This window comes from Carassius gibelio, chromosome A5 (assembly GCF_023724105.1).
Source record: "Carassius gibelio isolate Cgi1373 ecotype wild population from Czech Republic chromosome A5, carGib1.2-hapl.c, whole genome shotgun sequence".
Taxonomy (NCBI): domain Eukaryota; kingdom Metazoa; phylum Chordata; class Actinopteri; order Cypriniformes; family Cyprinidae; genus Carassius; species Carassius gibelio.
The window spans coordinates 36,118,222-36,140,889 of NC_068375.1; the positions used below are offsets into that span (position 1 = coordinate 36,118,222).

Genomic DNA, 22,668 nt, shown 5'->3' on the forward strand with positions numbered 1-22,668 from the left:
TCAAAGATGCCGCCTCATGCTCCTGAGTATGCGCACAACAGGAGTGCTCAGGACTGTTCTAACAGAGTGGACATTGCGTATATTATAGGTAAAAAAAAAAACCTACATGAATACTGTTCAGTTTCTTGCACAGACCAATCATTTTGTGTCTATACACATCAATGTATCATCATGAGCCACAGGGTTTAATTTGGTTTTGTTTTGTGTATGCTTATTTTTATTAAGCCGTGATTCCCATCCACTTACATTACAAGACTGATTGACTGCAATGGTTTGAGTTAAAAATCTCCATTTGTGTTCTACTGAAGAAACAAAGTGACCTACATCTTGGATGGTAAGCAGATAAACATCAAAGTTTCATTTTTGGGTGAACTATCCCTTTAACAAGCCTCAATGATTTGAGGTATCAGTCACGTACATACCACAGAATCATAAGTGTGAGCAATAGTGATACGTGCCCTGGTGAACCAAACTAATGATCTGTGTGCAATAACTGATTGTGAAGTTAAAGAAAAAGCACAAAATTGAAGATTTGTTACTGATTTACCATCATAAGAGAACTAAAAAAAGCATGCATTTCTATGCAGATTTAAATCAAAGTATCAGAACACAGTAATTGTAAATCTACTCAAATGATGTTCTTCATTGCAAAAGGAATATGAATGCTTGAGAATAAGCATTTCATAAACACGACTTACAGCCATTGAAGGTTTTTCTGCCCAGCTACAGCTTTATAGTGAGGTGACATGCTTCCCCCTACAGCTCAACAAACGCATTTTTAGTTCCAGCATGCACACACCTTGATTCTCCCTCCCTGACACTGCCTTTCAACAAACACACACATTCATAAATCCGGGACTGATAAGTGTGTTATGATGTAATTGAATTCATACCACACCATAAGCAACTGTACAAACTGGTGCAATAAAGAAATTTTATCAAAGCTCTATCTAATAAGAGACTGATGTCAGACGGTGTGTCCAGAGCAAAGATGCTCACAAGTCTCTGAGCTAGAGTCCAAGTCAAGTCTCAAGTCTCTGAGCTAGAGTCCAAGTCAAGTCTCAAGTCTCTGAGCTAGAGTCCAAGTCAAGTCTCAAGTCTCTTTATTATATTAAGTCTCTGGTTATAATAAATGTTGCATCACGTACAGCGACCCATCCAAGCTGCTTACAACACTGCATAGCTATATATAAGGAATTCAAAGCATGTAATATGTTATTATGACAACTCTATCTATTAGCATACAATATCAACTTTGATTTTGGTATATAATCAGTGTAAACAGGCTATTGCAACATGACAAAAACACCAAGAATGCTTTACTTTTAAGTTAATATCTGTATTTTGCATTTATGGATTCAGTAATGGCCTTCTGTCTGTCCTGGCTGTATAGCTGCACACCTCTTGTCTGGCTTAAGAATGAACAAAGCTACGCTGACTTATGTTATTCATACAATACCTATTCACAAATAAATATCAAAAACAAAGCCGGCTGCAATGAATTTCTGTGCAAAACAGCTTTTACTACAAACACTTCCACACAAGAACATTGTTATCACACAAGAACATTTTGATAGAGAACCAAAAATATTTAAAGTAGATAAAATTCGAATAAATCAAATGGAAATGTCTACATACTATTACTACTGTAAACTTTGCAAATAGGACATCAGCCCCTTCAAGTCAATGAACAATAACAAAGTGGGCTGCAATGAATATCTGTGCAAAACGTCATGGCTCCGCTCCTACCCAATGACAGAGGCACGCAGGTTTTTTTTCACTGGAGTACTCACTTGAAGGATGCGTGCACAACTAATAACTAATATCATCACGCTATAAAGGGTTGGCCTGCGCTGGGTGCTCCCCTCCCCCTATAACTGTTCTGTCTCGCGGAGGAGCTCATTTGTGTGCATCTGTGTGAAACGCGCTCTGAAACACGCATAGGAAAAAAGAGCGACAGAAAGAACGGCTCCCCTCCAGCCGTGACTCGGCTCCCATCGTTCATGTTTATGAGCCGTTCAAAAGAATCGGTTCGTTCGCGAACGTCACAACTCTAACAGCGAGCTCATCTGACGTTTACTAAAAATTAACATTGTTCACGAGTCCCGGAGCTCGAGTCCGAGTCGAGTCTGAAGTCTTTCGAGGACGAGTCTCAAGTCGAGTCTGAAGTCACTGTTTGTGCGACTTAAGTCGCACTCGAGTCCGAGTCTCAAACTCGAGTCCCCATCTCTGGTCCAGAGTAATGCCATCATCTAGAACAAATCCAGCTCCAATTAGAATTTAATGAATCAGCCCACATTAGAGAGAAATAAGACGCATTTATCACAAAGCGCACCACAGAGATTGCGAGTCAAGCAAGATTCAAACAGGGATCGGGCTAAATGAATCTTGTTGTCTTGGACAGTTTTGTTTTAGAAGAGTTTCATCATTTTGTGGGTTTCCTGTTTTCTCTGTTCTCTCAACAGGCCAGACCTAAATAAACATGGCATCACAGTCAATCACAGTTTGACGCTGAATGCAGAAGAATTCTCTTGGGAAAGTCGCACATACTTTATTGAACACCTTCTAAAAGATTGTTTGCATGTGTTATTAGCAGCATATGATAATGCAAGCATCACACACTTATTGCTCAAACATAGGGTTGGGATTTGAACTTACTTCTAGCCCAATAATTTATTAACTATTCAAATTAAAGGTTTATCATTTACTAAAAATATATTTAAAATATAAATTGTTAACTGAAATAAAGCTGAAATAAAAACCTATTACCGGTAGATGCAAATAGTTAACCTAAACAAAACTTTACAGTATTAAAACATTTTGTTAATTGAAATAAAATATCAATATTATACAGAAAAATTGAACTAAACAGAACTTAACATCTGTAATAGTTTTAACTGAAATAAGTTTGATAGAAGTTGCATAATCAAATTGACTACCTGCAAAGAAGTTTAGACTGAAATAAATCAAACTAAAACCGGAATAAAAATAAATTAAATCCAAATAGTAAATTACGGAAGTTCTAAGCGGCCATGCATTAGAATTTTTTTCCTTTTTGTTTTCTCGTTATAACGACTTAATTTTCTCGTTATCTCGACATAACGAAGTTCGTTTTCTCGTTATAACGACTTATTTTTCTCATTATCTCAACATAAGGAAAGTTTGTTTTCTCCTTTTAACGACATGACAGTTTTACTTTTGCTATAGTAACAAACTCAACTGTGACACGCATCGGATGGACCATGCAGGCGCTCTTACTGTAGCCTATATTTCAGCAAATTTTGCTTCGCCTAGGTAATAAAATCTACAATACTGTATATAAATAAAAGCTGATCAATCACTGTTGATTTTTCCAGAGACAGTACAACTAACGTTTTGTTTTTGTGATTAACATGTTTAAATGGCAACACCGCGCCATTAGAGTTGCTTGGATTAAACTCACTTTTCATTTTCCCTTTATTTGAAATAAAATTATATATAATTTGTAATTTGTAGTAGTCATTATATGATGTGGCAGATATCATGTGTGTTACAAGCTTCTGTTTGAAAAGAGCGTTCATGTGTATGTGTGTATGTGTGTGTAGAATAAACGATTACAACATTATAGAACAAAACTGAATTAAAATAGCCTATGGATTTTACATATACATCACATTTCTCATCAATATGGTTAACAATAAAGATTAGTAATAAGGAAAAGAAGCACATCAGCCTACATCGTTAAATCCCGTCCTACTGTAGGTAAACATAATACAGTGATGTCAACCTTGGTTTTGATAAGCAGTTATTTTATGACACAGAACGCGTTGGTGAAACTCATGCATCTAGCAGGAACTTAATACACAAAATATTCATATTGATTCAAGCATTTAACATTTATGAATTAATTAAATGCCAGTAATGAACAAGACTGCACAAATTGTAGCGATCACGAGGAAGGTCCACGTACAGTAAAGTGGACAGTGTACAACACCCCATCAGTTATATTCAGGTCTATAGTGCCACCTGCTGCCGCAGTTTTGTAACTTCTTGTTATAAGGAGAAAACGATCTTCGTTATGTCGAGAAAACGAGAAAATTAAGTCGTTATAACGAGAAAACGAACTTCGTTATGTCGAGATAACGAGAAAATTAAGTCGTTATAACGAGGAAACAAAAAGAAAAAAATATATATAATGCATGGCCGCTTAGAACTTCCGTAGTAATTAAATAATGAAATATAAATATTACATGATAAAATTGCACTAAACAAAACAAAATGGCACAAAAAAAGAATTTCACAGTATTTTAACTTTAAAAAGTTTTGTTAATTGAAATATAGCTGGAATAAAATATCAATGTTCTAGTTAAAAAAATAAAATACAAAAATCGTTTAAAAAGTGCAACTTGCTGAAACTGAAATAAGTTTTAAGTTGAATCATCAAAAATAAAAAAAAATTAATTAACTAAAACTGAAAAAAAATAAAAAGCCATTGACACTCCAGATAGAGATTGTAGATAGAGTTTTAATGGTCCAGTTGAAAAATATGTGGCGGTAATATCCGTATAAATCTGCAATCCGCCATAAAGCAAGATGACGATGCCTCACGCACAGGCTGAAGAAGGAGATGCAACTGCACTCAGGACAATTCAGACATTGTGGAGAAAATCAGAGGTAAAAAAAATGATATAAATACTGTTCAGGTTCTTGCACAGATCAATTGTTTTGTGTCTTTACACATCAATGTATCATCACAAGCCACAGGATTTCATTTGGTTTTGTTTGTGCATGTTTTTATGACTCTCAAAGCTGTGATTCCCATCTGCTGACATTATAGGACTGACAGACTGCAACGGTTTGAGTTAAAAATCTCAGTTTGTGTTCAACTGAAAAAAACTAAATCACCAACATCTTGGATGCCTTTGGGGTAAGCAGATAAACATAAAATGTACACTTTTGGGTGAATTATCCCTCAAGTATACTATTTAAATACTACTAATGTAGCACTGCTACAGACATAAATGATACCTCAAATCATGCGTCTTGGTGAGAAGTTGCACTTTTTGCCTTCAACATGCTAAAACACCATAATACTGTGGGCTCTGTTAAATAAAATGACCCAAAACACCCTATCAATGCCATGGGTTGCAATGACAAAACTGTAACATCAAGGAAGTAAGTTTTGCACAGACAAGATCCACTAGTAAAAAAGCATTGCCTTTGACAAAAGATTCAAATAAATTTACTTTATTAAGATACCAACAATAATCCAACTAATATACGCCATCATCAATAAATACTACTCTAAAAACAAGTGTAAAATATTTTGCTGAGCTGGATTACAATTGCAAATTGTTTACAATTTTCCCTCAGCAATTCTGTCTTTTACCTTCTCCTCTATGTTTGTGAAGTACTTCATTTGGGCCAGGAGCTCTTTGGCGGTCAGCAGATCCCCTGTGAAAAGAGACTCGTGAGGCAAACACAAAAACAGCTATTTTCCACTCGCAAGCCATGGAAATGTGCATGCAACTGGCTGAATTTCTGTCAAATTTGGGAGGTCGCGAGGAGGAGAAAGAGAGACAAATACCTTTGTTGATGGATGATTCATCCGTTCAGTCAAGTCTATCAGTTTCTCTGTTGAAAGGAAGTACAAACAGCAGTAACAGCAGCAAAAACATAAAACCACAGTACCTTGAACTTTCTGATGGACTGAATCTAGGGCCACAAACGGTCACATAAATAAGCTGCGAGCGACATGAGTGGGAGCAGAGCAATATTTCAAAAATCACTTCCGGTTGGAGCTTTTCTTTCTGGCCTACACACCTCGCACAGACCGCCCGATAGCGCTGACCTCGTCTTGGCTCCACGTCTCTGCGAGGCTCTCGTTGATCTCCATGACCTCAAGGTGAAACATGGGGTCCGCGGTGGCGTCTGTACCTTCCTCCAGCAAAACCCCTCGCAGCTCCAGCTACAGCAGAACATGCAGGTTAAGCGCTACTGCTGGCAGCAGTTATAACAGACAACATTCAGTAGTCATAGATCCGATAAAATGTCCGTTTTTCAGTTAGCATCCAGAGATAAACTGATCCTATTTTTCCGTACAAAATGTATGGAAAATGATGGTGTAAAAATGCAGAAAATTTAAACGGTTGATAAAATAATGGCTAGTTTTCAAGGGTTTAGTACAGTACAGTACAGTATTCAATTATGTCCGTTCCCATTGTCAGAACTTGTGAATGGTATCAAAATAATGAACTGTACCATACCACTTTTTTGGTACCCTTCTGTTGGGGTACAGGGACCTAGCACAGCACAGGGTAACAAGTGAAATGGGTAGAGCTAAACTCACTGCAGAACATTGATTGGTTGACTAGAATATGCTTCATGAATATGCTCCTTCACTTGTTCTACTCTGCTGTCCATGAGTGTTGGGCTTATTTAAATCAGAGTGCACAAATACAAATACTTTCACACAGACAATAGCCGTTTCTCAATATGCGTTCTTGTCTGTTCTTTTGGACTTGTGAATCGTCATTGCCCAAATACCTGTGTCATTTTCTAAATATTACTGTTGCTGTGTCATGAAGTCTAGTTATAAGAGTTTTTCAGGTGAGAGTGTAGTTGTTTAAAACTCGAATCATGGTTTATTTATAAAGATAGCACCTATTTGAAAATTTGCTATGCCGATTTCAGAGCTCCAGGCGATCACCGGATGCTAGGTGTTCATGAATCTGCAGAGAGCAGCATTAGCTCAGCTAGTCCTTCTGACATTTGCCGCTAGCTCTAATGTCCCTATAGTGATTAACCATGAGATACAATTTGTTTTGGGTATTGTAACACATGTTCGTAGGTTGGGAAGAAGGAGCCCTTCAGCCCCTCAGAGTACACAAAGGTGTAGAGAATCACATTAACTATATGCACTGCTGGTCAAAAGTACACAGCAAAATCTCTGGTGTAAAATTTTCAGGGACGGTGTAAAATTAACAGTGTTGACATTGTTTTAACACTACATGGTGATAAAATAACACTGCTGTTGTTATTTGTAAGACAGTGTCAGTGTGAAATTTAAGTGTATTTTCAAATTTCACCCAAAGTGTAGTAACAGGCCACGCCTCCACTTAACGCTAGGCCACCAGTCTGTTTCCGCCATTTTCTTTCAGTTGAAGCCGAAGGCGAAGGAAAGGCAGGTAGATCAGATTCTCACACGATATAGCTAAATTAATAAATACATTTATTAGTAAATAGCTAAATATTTTTTTATATTCACGGGGCCATGCACATGGGTAACGTTAGATATCATGGACAACTTTGATCAAATCGTTTACTCGTTGAGAGAAATCGGGGCCACGTTGTACTAATTTGATACCTTAGTAATTCAGATCATGGACGCGATTTAAAATAGTGGACTAAGTTATCTGTCCGTGATTAACCTAAAACGAATATACGTATTAATAAATCGTAAATTTATTAAACAAATTTCTAAATTGTCGTCACGACATCTAGGCTTCCCTTCTCTACATTACGCCTTTTACAGATTAAAACCACACAGTTGATCATGGGAAGAACAAATTTAATGTTTGTAACTGTAAAAACGCAGAGTTATACAAAAAGATAAAATATCAAGGACAGGAGAAGAATTTACAGGTGCTAAAAGCTATTGAAAGATTTGAGGCCTAATAGGCGGATGAAGCCGCGACGCACTCTAAATTGGCGGGCGGGCGCGCGCCATGTCACACTTGTTATAAAGATGAAGCTTGACCAGCTTCAGGATGTGTCAGCTAGGAGAGTTCCTGTCTCAAAACCTCGTCGAAAAATGTTTAAGGTGTTTATTTGACCATGTAAGCTGCTGTTTTATTTAATAGTGTCTGTGGAAGAACGTATAACATACACGCTTTATAATTAAAACGTTAGATTAACGAAGCTTTCGATGGGTGCTGCAGGATTTGCTTTTGTGTGAACGCAAGTTAAACATGTGCAATATCACCAAAACGTCACTCAATTTAATAATTTATAAGCGAAACTTGCATAGTTGGTTTAAAAACTTTATTTTACAAGTTAGATGTAACTGTGTTTGTGTGTAACGTTAAGTGTGTGTGTTAGGTTTTCATATTGGCGTTATCTAGATGAGTGGTAAAAGACATAATAAATGTGCTAGCTTATCTTAATAGTGAGAGTGTCGTTCTGAAGAAATGCTGGTCCAAGTCGAGTGTAAAGGGAACCCGAAATGGATCCGAATACCAGAGGAAAATGACTGTTTTGACTTCTGTGGATTCATTAAAGAAGGTACGTTTTTCACATTTCGAATAATTTTAAGCTAATTATGACAGTGTTATTCATAAGTATTAGTCTTAATAAATATATATTTTTGTTGTTGTTGTTTTTTGCATTAGACAATGGACCTCATTTATCAATTTAATGTAGAAATGAACGCATATCCCTGTGATCAAATCAGCTTACGACAGAGTTCACGTGTAATTCACGAAACCTTTGTATGCAGCCAATCTCAAAGTATTTAGCAAAGATCGCACGTCCATAAATGTGGCAGCAGGAAGTAATCGTCACTTGAATATAACGCCCATAAAACACCCCAGTTTAGAAACCTCGTCCCTGAGTTTGAACAAAAGTTCTAAAGCATTTATTAATCTTAGTTAATGTTCATTTTAAAATTTACTAAAGCATTATTAAAATCAAGAGTTGTGCTTGTTAAGGGTAATGCACTCTAAATTAACATGAATTAACAACGAACAAATGTATTCTACAACTGTATTCTTTTCTTCATTTATTAACATTAAGAATACTGTAATGTATTCTTCATTGTTTGTTTATGTTAATACATTAACTTACATGAACTAATGGAACCTTATTGAAAAGTGTTACCTTAATATTAAATATCAAAACTTTTAAATATAAAATTAAATATTCACTTCTATGTAACATAATCAGATACAAGTTATTTATTGAACTAATTTTTCAAATAATTTATAGTCCTACAAAGCTATTATTTTCAGAGCATATGAGCAGAGTGTCACTGAAGGTATCATTTTATCAGCGTTGCCCAGTACAGCTGTACACCATGCTATATCACAGTAGTGCTACTGCAAACAAGAGCAAGTATAATGCATACAAATATCCTGTCAGCGTTGTTTGGGCAGAATTTGATTTCCTGGTGAGCATGAGCAGTACACAAGCACATAAATAGAGTGGAATACTGAGCACAGCATAAACCGCGCAGTGACGAGGAGAGTGACACATGCGCGCTGAACCCTGGCAGGCGGGGCATGCACGTATATAATATTATGTAGCCTATTTTGGCTTTGCGATTTTAATTTTTTAATTTTTATTCTACCAAATATTATAATTAAATCTCGATACCTTTCATCCGTGCATCGATGCGGTACTGTCGCAGAAAATATTGCAATACTATGCTGTATCGATCCCACCCCTAGCAGTTTGGAAAATAAAAAGGAACAAAATTCTATCATTCTACAATTCTCCACCATATTTACTGTGCTGTGCCCAAGTTCAAGCAACTCGAACACTTGAGTATATGCGCTGAGATCAGACGTGACATTTGATAGTAGCCACAGCTCACATACATAAATAAATTAAAAGTTTTGCACTGAAACGACCATATGACCTATTTTCTGTGGTACGTTCATTTCGTAAATGAGGCCCAATGTGTATTATAAATGTGTTTAATCCCAAATAATATTCTGATTACAATGTTAAAAAATCTTTCAATACATATGACTTTATATCCTACTATCTGAATACTTATTTTATTGAATATATATATATATATATATATATATATATAGAGAGAGAGGGAGAGAGATTTTTTTTAAATGTATTACTTGCATTTGAAAATAATGCCAAGTGATTTGAAATGTTATTATTTCAGTATGTTAAAACATAAAATTGAGTTGTATTTGTTTCAACTTCTAAGCTTCAGCAAAGTTCAACTTGCCGCATGGAGCCAATGTGGTTCTTAAAGACTCTGCAGGAGTTGATGTTGATGCTGATATTTTTGATGAGCTTGTGAGAACATCTAAGGTGTCCTTCAAAATTTTGGATGGTGATAACAATAAATCGGGTAAGAAACTCATGACCTGCTGCCATGCTCATAAATGAATCATCTAGTTTGTATTCCCAAACATATTTTTTCACAATACATGATGAGCCGCATCTGTCTTTTTGGTGTTCATATTGTCTTGTGTCCTGTATGTGATTCTAAGATAATGTTCCACAAGCTGAGATCGATCTCTCTGAGCCCTCATGCCCTGGGTCATCGTTTTCATCAATAGAATCAGAAAGTTCGGAGTCCACAGTGATTCCACAATCTTCAAAGGCATCCAAAAAGCGATTCTTAGAAGAACCTTCTGACTGCAATGCGTCAAAAGATGTCAGTTATTTTCCCTCTTATGTTTTGTCCATCAATGATATAAGTTTCAATACCTTATCAATAATCTTTTTGTTTTTATATTTATACAGCTAGTTCATGCAGCGCTACACTCAAAACCAGGAGGCTCTGATATATTGAAGGAGTATGAACAAACAAGTAGCCTGTCTGACAAGACACGAAAGAAGCTGGTAAACATCCTTGTGGCTGATATGGTAGAGAAGTATGGGTAAGGGACCAAAAAAAAAAAATCTTTAGTTTATATATTGCACTGGTATTTGACCACAGTTACATTTTACATGTAATGTGTAAAAAAAAAATAAATGTTGTGTTCTAGGAGGATTCCACCAGTCAGTATCCGTTTAAGCTATGCTCTTGGAATTATAACCTTGTTCCCCAATTTGAAGGATAAGTGCTCACCGACTGGTTATGTAAGTATACAGTACATTGAAACTGTACTCTTTATTTCAGCATATATCAAATGCATGAGTCAATCAAATTATCTGTAATTATCGGTAGCTGTAAGTATCATTAAGTATAAATATTTTATAGTTTGGGTAGTCCATTGTGTAAAGTGGGTCATGCATAGAATTTTGGAGAATATATTGTTTACATAAGTTCTGTGCATGCTATACTGCCTGATACTGATTGACTTATTGATGCTTAACATTTGTTTTACAGGAACATTACTATGATCCACGCAGTGGCCAGGGTTACATTGCCTACAGATTGAAAACTGTTCAGCGCAACTCTGTAAATAACTTGAAGGGGGCATCCAAGGTGGTTTACCAAGATGGTCCAAAGACTTTGCGCAAGACATCTTCAGCAACTGAGCAGCTGTCAGGTGACGAATGCACAGAAGCTATATCCATGATGAAGCATTCAACGGACACACCAGTTATTAAGGATAAAATGAGGACAACATTCAAGTACAGGCAGAATTTGATACATGATCCAGACAAATCTTCACTCATCCTTGATTACTTTCCCCGATTTTTGGATACACCAGGCTTGGTAAGAAATATTAAAATGTTGATGTTAATTGTAAATGTAATTTTAGTGTTCGTTATTGACATGATTTATTTGTGTGATAGATTGACCAAGACTTTACTATGCTTTTTGGAGATGACATCTCAAGCAAATTTATTGCAAAATGGCCAACATTCTACAAGCAAAGAGTAATTGCTGACTGCAAAAACCTGCACACTGGTGCACATGTGGATGACCTTCTGTCTGCTCTGGAGGAGTGTGATTGTGGTAAGTGTTTTTATTTATATATACATATAAAAATAAATAAAAACTAACTGGTTTAAGGTTTAACTGTATACTCTATTCTGCTAGGATGGGACAGTGATGTGGCAGCTATTCTTCTGCTCATTCATCTCTTGCCTCCGACTGTAAAAGGAAGGAAGACTGGGAAAATCAGTGCAATTGAAGCAGCTGATCATATTGTAAAGTTCATTAAGGTAAAATAAAGTTGTTGTTAGATTTACTCATTTAGTCTATTAACTTAGTTGGTGTAATCTGAAAGTGTATCTGCGTAGTCAAATACAGGTTCAAAAATATAGGACAGGCAGAAACCTTAATCTCTTCGCATCTCACATTAAAATCTTTTTACATCCTTTTCCTATAAATTAAGGGTAAAACAAAGCTTTCATTAGCACATTACAATAAGATTTTATTTGTTATTGATGTAATGTAAATGCACTGAATAATACTTGCACTGCATTTGTTTGGTTACTATAAAACTCTAACCGAATACATTTTACAAATGTTATTTGTTTTTCCGAGTTTTATTTGTGAATTTGAACATGAAAGATCTTTCATGTCAATTTTCAATTATTTCCATGATTGATCGTAGTTTAAATTATTGATCAATTAATCATTAACCTTAATGCTACAAAATGCATCTATTGCAGCAGTACGCAGTCACCGGTATGACAGGATGTGCAAATGGCATTAAAAAAATAAATAAAACAAACTGTCACCCAAATTAAAGGCTATTTAGTTTGAATAAAATGCTAGTAGCAGGATTATAAAATGACTAGATGCAATTATGATCATTTTAATTAAATGACGAGCGTGCCATACATTTGAGATAATTTTACTGACTGCTGAATGCACCTCTTTAAATAGTTTTCTGGTGCTCGTAGCTGTATTTTAAATCACAATTGCAAATGTTTACAACCTACATTAGAGCATTTAAAATAAAACAATCTAAAACGTAACTGTGGTGCGTGTGAACGTAGTATACCAGTCCACTCTGCTGTTATGCCAAGGATGTTTTTGCTCATGTGAAGAGGATGATCTTTTCCGTCTAGTTTAAATAAAAAAATATTGTAGTTTAACATTGATAAATTGCGAATATAGAAACATTTGGATATGTGCAGAATGAGATTTGAGCAATAACCTCCAAATACATCCAAACCCACGCTCTCTCGTCCTCGTATGCAAGCACTCATGCACTGTCATGATCGAATGCACTGTAAATGCCGGATTTGTTTTAAACAAATAGGCCTAGCAGAAGGCAAAAATTAAAAATCAAACATTTTGCAGAACAGGATCAAACAAAAAAGTACTGGTCATAATACTTGCATAAAATGTTTGATGTGAAAAAAAAAAAAAAAAAAAAAAGTTTACTGACTGCACACCCACAAGCGCCACAGTTAGATTTGGGATAATTTTATTTTTAATGCTATAGTGTCATTTAAAAACATTGCAATTTCGTTTTAAAATACAACAAAGAGCACCACAAAACCATTTAAAGACTCATTCAGCAGTCTCCTTGACAGGAAACAGTCAACAAAGTAAAATGATCTAAAACGCATGGCGCGCTCTCTTCATTTTATCAAATGATCATAATCACATCTATTCATTTTACAATCCTGCTAGCATTTTAAAACCGCTTTAATTCAGGTGAGAAAGCTTTTTTTCCAAGTGGCTTTTACACACAATAATAATAAAACCACTGCAGAGGCATTTTGCAGTATTAAGGTTATTAATTGATCGTTAATTTAAACGTCGATCGATCATGGAAATTATTGAAAAATGACATCCCTAAATACAAATTAGTTGGATGGAAACCTGGCTGTTGTCTGCATCAAACTATGCTTCCGAACAAATGTGATTCACGGTTCTGGGCAGCTCCAGGACAGCTGTCTCTCCGAGCGCGGTGCTGTCTGTGCGCGGGGCGGAGCAACGCTGCAGTGTTTGTGAGAGCTGCCAACTTCTCCACCCCATTTACAGAGTGAAATTCTCTGACAAAATTTAACTCCCAAGGACTGTTGTTGAATCTTCCAAAAGTTTTGGATTTGGGTCCTTCACAAGCAGCAGCAGCACTTTCCACTGCACCAATAACACGGGGCTGCCCGCCGACGTGCATGACTTTAAATCGGCGCTACTAAAAACGGATATCGGCCGAGGCGATATATATATATAAAAAAAGACATTTATCGGCCCGGTATATCGGTCGACCTCTAGTTACTACATTTCTATTGCTTTCCATGTTGAACTTTTTGTTTCTATTTTAATTTACTTTTAAATCCCATTAAAAGACTAATTTGTACATTGTGAATGAAAGATGATGCCTTTATATACAGTCACTGTCACTAACTGCCACTCGCACGTGCTCCGATCATGAGCTGCACGGAGCACAACATTAAATCAGTTAACTGACCATCGACAGCTTTAATCAGTTGCATCTCTTATCGACAATTAATCAATCATAGATTAATCATTGACATTCCTAGTCCGGTGTTGTACAAAATAATGTTTAAAATCTCTCATCATATTCTCTTAGGTGGGGACGAGCGTCAAGACATTTCTTGAACAAATTGGATCTACACAGCCCTTCCTCCTCTGTGTTGGAGAAAAGAGGAGTATCATTCAGAAGTTTTACATCATCCTGGACCAGAAGGCCATTCCCTGCATGACTCAGACAGCTGTTGCAGCCTTTGATGAACTCTTTAAGGCGCACTTTGTCTTTGCCGTGTCATATGATGAGGCCTTGTGCAACTTCTACACGTTCATTCAAACAACAGTGTATGGCATTGATGTGGGCACTGCCAAGGAAAGTCCAAGGGTCAAGGAAATCCGAGTGAGAATTGAAAACACTGAGGTGTGACTCCCCTCCCCCCCAGCATCTTGCTCAAATGTTCTCATGCTTCCTTTGCAAGGTACACCACAGAAGTTGTTCAAGTTTGTTTCAGCATCTGAAGTTTCATCATGGTTTGTACCCAGGACGTTCATTACGGTTGAAATGTGGCGAACCTGGATGTTCATCTGTGTTTTATACATATTATGGGTTCAAGAAACATATCGTTGGAGTCCACAGAGACTGTGTAGCCTCAGGTACTGCTGAGAATTTTGGCAGTAGTATCACTGTTCCGGTTTCTGATGCCCTAAGTGAGGATCCTCCAGTCACTTTTCAGACTCCTGTTGAAAATCGGCAAGTAACTGATATGTGTAGTGCTATTGTTGCTCAAGTACAAGCAGCTGGAGTTTCTGAAAGCACTGTTCAATGTTTAGTTGGTTCAATGGAAGAACTTGTAAGTGATGTTCATGCTCAGGCAAGAGACACTGTTCTAAAATGTCTTTCATCAGAGGTACCTGGGCAAACTCTAGACAAAGTTAAAGACTGTTTTAGCCAGCTCGAAAATCCTTTCTCTTGCCTTAATACTGAAAAAAAGAGGCAAAGACACTTTGAGAAAAAATGGAAAATCGTGGAACCAGTGGAATATGTTCTTGGTGTGCGTTATGATGTGCGCAAAGATAAAACTACAGGCTTATACAGTCAAGTTCCTGTCAATGACAAATTTATCTATGTGCCCATTTTAGGAACTCTCGAGTCTATGTTTACAAATTCTGAACTTTGCCACTTTTTCCAGCAGGTTAAAAGTCATCAAGATGGTATTTACAAAGACATTAATGATGGTTCTTACTTCAAAAAGCACATGTTATTTGGTCAAAAAGAGCATGCTCTTCAAATACAGTTATATTATGACGATTTCGAAACTGCAAATCCACTTGGATCCAAAAAAGGAATACACAAACTTGGCTGTGTTTATTTTATTTTAAGAAATTTGCCCCCCAAGATCAATTCTGTTTTAATGAACATCCATCTTGTGGCCCTTTTCCATTCAGAAGACTTGAAAAAATATGGCTTTGAACCAATCTTACAGCCTCTGGTAAAGGATCTTAAAATTCTCGAGTTGAAGGGAATTAATGTTCCCTTCTCAGATACTATGTTACAGGGTTCTGTCATCCAGGTTACTGGTGACAATTTAGCTTTACATGGATTGCTTGGTATGGTTGAGTCGTTCAGTGCAACCTACTGTTGTCGGTTTTGCTTAATTGACAAAACAAAACTGCAGTCTGTCTTTAGTGAGGATGACCCAGATTTAATCATTCGAACAAAGGAGCTATATTCAGAACATTGCAGTGCTCTGGCACAAAATCCCACTCTTGCACCACTGTTTGGCCTTAAGAGAAGTTGTCCACTCAATTCATTACAGTTTTTTCATTCTTCGGAGAATTATGCTGTTGACATTATGCACGATTTGCTTGAAGGGGTTGTGCAGTATGAGTTAAAACTGCTTTTTCAGTACTTTGTTAAAAACTGCATTTCATTGGACACACTTTCGGAAAGGATTCAGAGCTTCAACTATGGGTACAGTGAAAGAAAGAATAGACCAAGTGGAGTTAAAATTGATGATGGCAGCAAGGACCTTGGCCTCAATGCTATTCAGTCATGGTGCCTTCTGCGCAATACCCCCTTAATCTTTGGAGATCTAGTTGACACGGACAATGGTTACTGGAATCTTATACTACTTTTGATACAGATAGTGAACATTGTATTCTCACCAGTTGTAACACAGGGTATGACTTATTTTTTGAAACATTTAATTTCTGATCATCATAAACTTTTTAAGTCCATATTTCCTGAAAAAAGATTGATTCCAAAACACCATCTAATGATCCATTATCCTAGATGCATTCGGAAAGTGGGTCCACTTATACACATGTGGTGCATGAGATACGAAGGGAAGCACAACTTTTTTAAGAAGTCTGTGAAGAATTTTAAAAACATAACCAAAACACTGGCCAAGAAACATCAACATCAGTTGGCTTTTCATTGGGAAAGTTTTTATTTTAAAAGATTTCAGTTTGGTCCCTTTAATGAAGTCTCTACTTGCACTCTGGAGGGTAATGAGCTTTTAACTGAAACTTGGAATTTACCCACTCTCTCCACTACAACCTGGGTAAAAAACTATGGAACTGAATACCAAGTTGGAATGTATGTTTGCTCTGCTGTTGAAAATGAAATGCCTGTTTTTAATAAGATTATCAGTATTATTGTAAAAGATGGGCAAGCTTTTCTTTTGGCCAGTAATGTAATTACAGTGTGTTTTGATGAGCAGGTGCATGCATTCTGTGTTGAGGAGGTGGGAAATATTTTCACTCTCATTTGCGTGGATGATTTGATATACTATAGATCTTATGACAGGCAGTTTTCATATGACAGTGACGAGAGAACTTACATTGTTCCCTGTTGTGTTTTTGTTTCAGATTGGAATTAATTGCAAATTGTAATTTTTTAAATGCAATGAAATGCAGTGTTTGAATGTTAAATGTGGTGTACCTCAATAAAGTTTTTGCAGTATTTTCTGCAAATATGTCCTGCCATTTAATTGTAGAAACAATCAAATATTAATAAAAGCGCTATTAAAATCACCAAAAGTGCCATTATAAATAAGTATTTTGAACACTCATCATTGTTATATTCACATTACACTGGTGTTGATCTTAAAAGGAGAGTGTTAAAATTTAACACTGTAATTGAATACTAACACTGGTGTAGTGCAGAAACAACAATGAATAATGTTGAATAGGTTAAACAATTAACAATAATGAGTGTTGAATTTACACACACATGGTGTCAAAAAGTTAACACTATCAAAAGTGTAACATTTACACTCTATAGTGTGGACACATATAGACACTTTGCTGGTGTTAAATTTGACACTGTGGGTGTTCTTTTTACACCATTGATTTTGCTGTGTATTAAATAATCAATTTGTGTGTGTGTTAGTCTCCTATAATAACCACGGCTGAATTTATCTGATATTTGTTTTGATTTGAAAAATACAGTAAAAATAGTAATCATGTAAAATATTATTACATTTTTAAAAAACTGTTTTCTATTTGGATATATTTTAAAAGTCAATATATTCTGTGATGCATAGCAGAATTTTCAACATAATTGCTCTAGTTTTCAGTGTAACATGATCATTCAGAAATCATTCTAATATGCTGATTTGGTCCTTATTATTATAATTTGTATTATTGTCGAGGTTGAATATTTTTGTGGAAACCGTAATATTCCAGACTTTTGAATGGTAGTGTAACTAGGATTTCTAAAAATAAAGAAAGAAATTAATACTTTTATTCAGCAAGGATGCATTAAATTGATCAAAAGTGCTAGTATACACATTTATAATATTACTAAACATTTCTATTTCAAAGAAATGTGCTACTTTGGGGAATGTCTTTTTAGTGTTTCTTGCTGTAAAGTATATGGTAATTCACAGATTTACTTAAACCATACATTTGACAATATTTCACAGTAAAAACAAAAACTTAACTTTTAACTTAATTTTTTTTGTGTTTTTTTTCTGTAATTCTTTTTTTTTTTTCTGACACATCCTACTGTGAAATCTCTTTAATGTGTTTGTGCTTCTTTCTTAAAAAGTACACGGTACTCAGTGCTTTAAGAGGCCCAAAATAGGTGCCGGTACTCTATTATAGCCACACAAAAAAAATCTTTCCATTTTTTTTTTTTTTTTTTTTTGATGACTCCCCTCATCCCCTGAGGTAACAACAACTATATTGAAGGGCTTTTATATACAGCAGTCAACAGGCGACCTTAATAATAAATCCTTTTATTAGTTTGTGGATTTGCTTGAGCTAGAAAGAACTACTGAACATAAATAGAATGTGCAAAAGGATTTTGAAAAAATACCCTTAGAAAGAGCTACTGCATTACTGCATTCAAACTTCCAAACTGACTCAAATGATTCGCAAACCAGCTCCGAACTCCCGAACTGACTCAAATGAATCACGCTCCGAACTCCCAAACTGACTCAAATGATTCGCGAACCCGCTACGAACTCCCGAACTGATTCAAATGATTCGCGATCCCCAAACTTACTCAAATGATTCGCGAACCCGCTTTGAACTCCCGAACTGACTCAAATGATTCGCGAACCCGCTACGAACTTCCGAACTGATTCAAATGATTCGTGATCACCAAACGGACTCAAACGATTCGCGAACCGGCTTTGAACTCCCGAACTGACTCAAATGATTTGCAAACCCGCTCCGAACTCCCGAACTGATTCAAATGATTCGCGATCTCCAAACTGACTCAAATGATTCGCGAACCTGAACTCCCGAACTGACTCTAATGATTCGCGAACCCGCTCCGAACTCCCGAACTGGTTCAAATGATTCAAGCTCCATACTCCGATCTAGGAAGAATTAGGAAGCGTGCATTGTGATGGGTGCTCTGAAAAGAGGCAGCGCAGGCAAAGGATTAAAACCTCTATTAAAACAGATGCCCAAATGAGCGTAATGGTAAGCAAAAAGCATATTCTGGGCGCACGGAGAGGTGGCAGTACGCTCAAGAGCTATATTTGGAAGTGGTGGTATACTGAGTACCGGTGTGTACCGGCCCACTTAAAGCTACAGTAGGGAACTTTTGACGCTCTAGCGGTTAATAAACAGAACTGCTTGCGTCTTGCGGAAGAACATCGTAGCTGGAGCTACTTCTCTCTGTTTATGTCTATGAAGAATCACAAAGGTACTGGGTTACTCCGCCGCGGTACCCCCGAAGCAATCTAAAATAGTCAGAATATAAACACTTATTATAGGTGCACCCTAGTGATTCAGGACAAGCCAAAAACACGGTTTGGAAAATGGATTCATGGTGTACTCGCTTATTATGTTCATTTTTCTACATTTTGAACACAAACAAAGTTACGGACCGCAGCTCTGATTGGTTGTTTTTTACCGAGAGAGCATGACTTTCTGCAAATGGCAATAGGAGCACTGGGAGGAGCCAGAGGAGCTTGATTTTTTTCACAGATTATCTGTCTCATATTCTACTGTCAGGACATAATGACAGGTTTAATAAATATGTAAAAAATATTTTTTTACAAAAGTTCCCTACATCACCTTTAAAGCACTGACGGTACTTCATTTGATATTCTGTTTTATATATAATGCATACAGTATAATCTGCAATCAGTTTTAGTGTTTGGGGTCACCTACAGCTCCCATATACACAACAAATATTTACTAAACAAACAATTACCATGTAGACAGCCCGACGCAGAGGTTTCTGCAGCGTTCTGTAGGCTTTGTTCACCAATGCTGATTGTTCTTCTGAATATTCCTGCTCTTTCTGTAAATAGGATCAGACCACAAATACATTCCAAATTAAAGTCATTCTTCTCACAGGCTAAAAAAATAATTTCAACAGCCCCTAAAGATACAAATATACAACGCTACAAAGTATAAAACAACCCGAAGAAATACTGTGATTGTGATTTTTATGAAGTAACAAAGGAAGTATTAAACAAAAAGAGTCATACTCTGCCCAAGTTTTCTAACTTTTCCAAGCATTATATAATTATGTACTGTCGCCACATTTATTTTAAGATATCATGACATGTTCTTTGTTTGTGGTAAGGATTTCCTCCTGGGAATGAGGGGAACTGTCAAAAAATGATACCCCAGCAATGCTGATAATTGTGCAGGGTTTTTTTCCCTGAAGGATCTGGCTGTGTGGGTGGATGCAGAGGGTCTGAGCTGGTGATGGGAGGCGTCAGGTGAAATAAGAGGTGAGAAACCAAAGAAATGACTTGCAGAGGAGAAACATTTTCAGCTGTCAGAGTTGCCAAAGCCTAGAGAATCAACATCCGGCTTGGTGTTGCTGTCAGGAAACCCAATTGGACTCGCAAAGCATGAACCAATCACCAAAGAACTGTCTGCTGCCTTATAGGAACGATGATGTGCTGCATACTTTTTACCTGAGCATCTAAATAAATATGGACAAGGGATACTGAGAGTGTGCTTGTACAAAGTTTAACATATAATGCAAAGCAAAAGGGTTAGAAGGTGACTTTCAAAACACAGTGTTTCGATCTAGTATGTTTGGGTTTTTACAGTTGTTATCTTTCACCAGAACTACTGCGTATACGTATACTGTATAGTATGCGTATACTCTAGTATACGTATACTCTATATAGTGTACTGCGTATACGTATACAGACGGTGACATGTTCCGTGACAATGTCAGTAACACTGACACAATCCATCGGTACATGTCATTCTCCTCTGACCCATGTCCACTGACACCTGTGACATGTGTCAATGGATTGCGTCACTGCAAACTGTCCATTCTAGGAAACACGTGGAATTAATCGAATTAATTAATCATGGGTCACTACAAATACTGCATTTACAGTCGCATCGGTTACTGTAAACTGATTTTGGCACTGACACATACCTGGGTGCATGAAGCATCATCAATATAACATTGGCCAGAGCAATCCATCTTATCTATGGCTTTACTATATTAAAAATCTATTTTATAGAATTATGCAATAAGAAATTAAACCATTTTATACCAATGTGATTTTTTTTTTAAAATGTAGACTATTTGACAAAACATTCAGGCAAACAAAGGGACACAAGACTAATATTAAACAGGAAGAAGCCTACGTTGTTCTAAAAATTAACTGAGATATTATCAATATGCTTGACAGAAACTAGAACGTATAATTAATTTAATATCATTCTGCAGTTAAGAGTGTGTGTTACACAGCCTACGTGATACTCCTGCTGATAGCGGCAGTGTCACTGCTGCAACATACGGTGACATGTTCCACGGCGATGTGAGTGACACTGACACAATCCATTGACAAATGTCACAAGTGTCAAGGGCATATGCCACTCTCCACCGACTCATGTCAGTGAAAACAGAAAGTGTCACCTGATGTGCCACTGGGCATAGTGGCATTTGTCAATGGCTTCCTTTCTTCACATGCCATGTCACTTGGTGTTGATACTTCCTCTCTACTGTAACTTAATTTAAAAAAATGTATATATAATATGTTAAATTATTTGTATGAATATGCTCTCTCTCTCTCTGTCTATATATCTGTATGACAGACAGGCATCTGAAATCATCATGATTTGAGAAAGGAAAAATGATTTAGCGAGATAAAAAAAAAACTGCATGGATTTTTATCATTATAGGGTGGTTGTGTACACAAACTGCCAACAAATTTCACTTTAAAATGCTTGTTAAAGTGCATGTAGCTTCCGAAGACCCCTTTAAGATGAAATACAATGAAATTTGAAATCTACTGAAAACGTGAACTCTACAATCATTTATTTCTGAAACTAGGATATGTATAGTTGTGAACCGTTATCTGTGTGATTATCTTAGATCATGTAACAGCAACTTCTAGGCTATCATATGCATTACATATGACAGTACTGTTATAGATTTTGAGAAATAGAAGTAAGAAGTAAGTAAAGAAAGCAACTTGTTATAAGCTTAGGACAAAGGAGGCACAGAATAACACCAGTGAATGCTTTCATTATAACAACTATATATAAATTCTACCACCAGGTAAATCACCAGCTCAAGATGTCAAAGTAATTCGTCTTGTCATCAGGAGGCTGCATGACATTACAGGACGGACAGAAAAATAATTCAACTGAATATCCGCATTTCCAGCAGAGTGTGTTGACTGTGACAGTGCTGAAAGAGTTCAGAGTCAAGTGTCCTATAACTGCTTTACTGTGAGAAACACCATTAATGAGGAAATACTCTGGCAGCTCTTCCTGAAGCGAAACACGGAAGTAAGACGAGGTTAAGAAGTGTTCCGTTTGATATGAATTTGGTTGCATGTTTAAATCCGTGAGATGTTAACAAAAACCGGTGTCGTTATCGTGGTAACCCACAAAGCGAAAGCGGACTTATGGAATCTTAGCGCGCTACTTCCTGTCAGTGCAGTTTTGTCAAAATAAAAGTTTTAATAAGAAAAAAAAACGTCAATGTATTTGTTTGATTTTATTATATTATATTTATTGGTTTGTAGTTATCCGTGAGTATTGACTGTAATTACTAGAATTAGACACGGCTATGTGTGTGTGTGTGCGCGCGCATTAAATAAATCACTGCGCCTATTTATGTTACAGTGTAACTTTTTTCTATT

The 22,668-nt window shown here is 36.5% G+C and overlaps 2 protein-coding genes across 2 annotated transcripts; one reads left to right on the forward strand and one right to left on the reverse strand.

Moving 5' to 3' along the window:
- Positions 1-5,335: 5,335 nt before the first annotated feature.
- Positions 5,336-22,413, reverse strand: LOC128015008 (iron-sulfur cluster co-chaperone protein HscB-like). The gene is made up of 5 exons (XM_052598765.1): positions 22,088-22,413; positions 19,752-19,841; positions 5,803-5,947; positions 5,567-5,613; positions 5,336-5,446 (listed from the first exon to the last, which is right to left on the reverse strand). The coding sequence occupies exons 1-5, from the start codon at positions 22,358-22,360 to the stop codon at positions 5,336-5,338; spliced, it is 666 nt and encodes a 221-aa protein (XP_052454725.1). The 5' UTR covers positions 22,361-22,413.
- LOC128014219 (uncharacterized) lies at positions 6,919-15,451 on the forward strand. The gene is made up of 9 exons (XM_052597610.1): positions 6,919-8,262; positions 9,926-10,072; positions 10,215-10,381; positions 10,471-10,607; positions 10,716-10,809; positions 11,060-11,392; positions 11,473-11,635; positions 11,720-11,844; positions 14,178-15,451. The coding sequence occupies exons 1-9, from the start codon at positions 8,169-8,171 to the stop codon at positions 14,499-14,501; spliced, it is 1,584 nt and encodes a 527-aa protein (XP_052453570.1). The 5' UTR covers positions 6,919-8,168; the 3' UTR covers positions 14,502-15,451.
- Positions 22,414-22,668: the final 255 nt, after the last annotated feature.

Excerpts from the sequence above, each read along its gene's own strand:
- LOC128014219 (XM_052597610.1), top strand. The coding sequence starts at position 8,169 with ATGCTGGTCCAAGTCGAGTGTAAAGGGAACCCGAAATGGATCCGAATA. Across the intron at positions 10,382-10,470 it reads ACTGCAATGCGTCAAAAGAT|CTAGTTCATGCAGCGCTACA; the intron begins GTCAGTTATTTT and ends ATATTTATACAG. Across the intron at positions 10,810-11,059 it reads AGTGCTCACCGACTGGTTAT|GAACATTACTATGATCCACG; the intron begins GTAAGTATACAG and ends TTTGTTTTACAG.
- LOC128015008 (XM_052598765.1), bottom strand. The coding sequence starts at position 22,360 with ATGCAACCAAATTCATATCAAACGGAACACTTCTTAACCTCGTCTTAC. Across the intron at positions 5,948-19,751 it reads TGCGTCGGGCTGTCTACATG|CTGGAGCTGCGAGGGGTTTT; the intron begins GTAATTGTTTGT and ends GTTCTGCTGTAG. Across the intron at positions 5,614-5,802 it reads TATCGGGCGGTCTGTGCGAG|AGAAACTGATAGACTTGACT; the intron begins GTGTGTAGGCCA and ends TCCTTTCAACAG.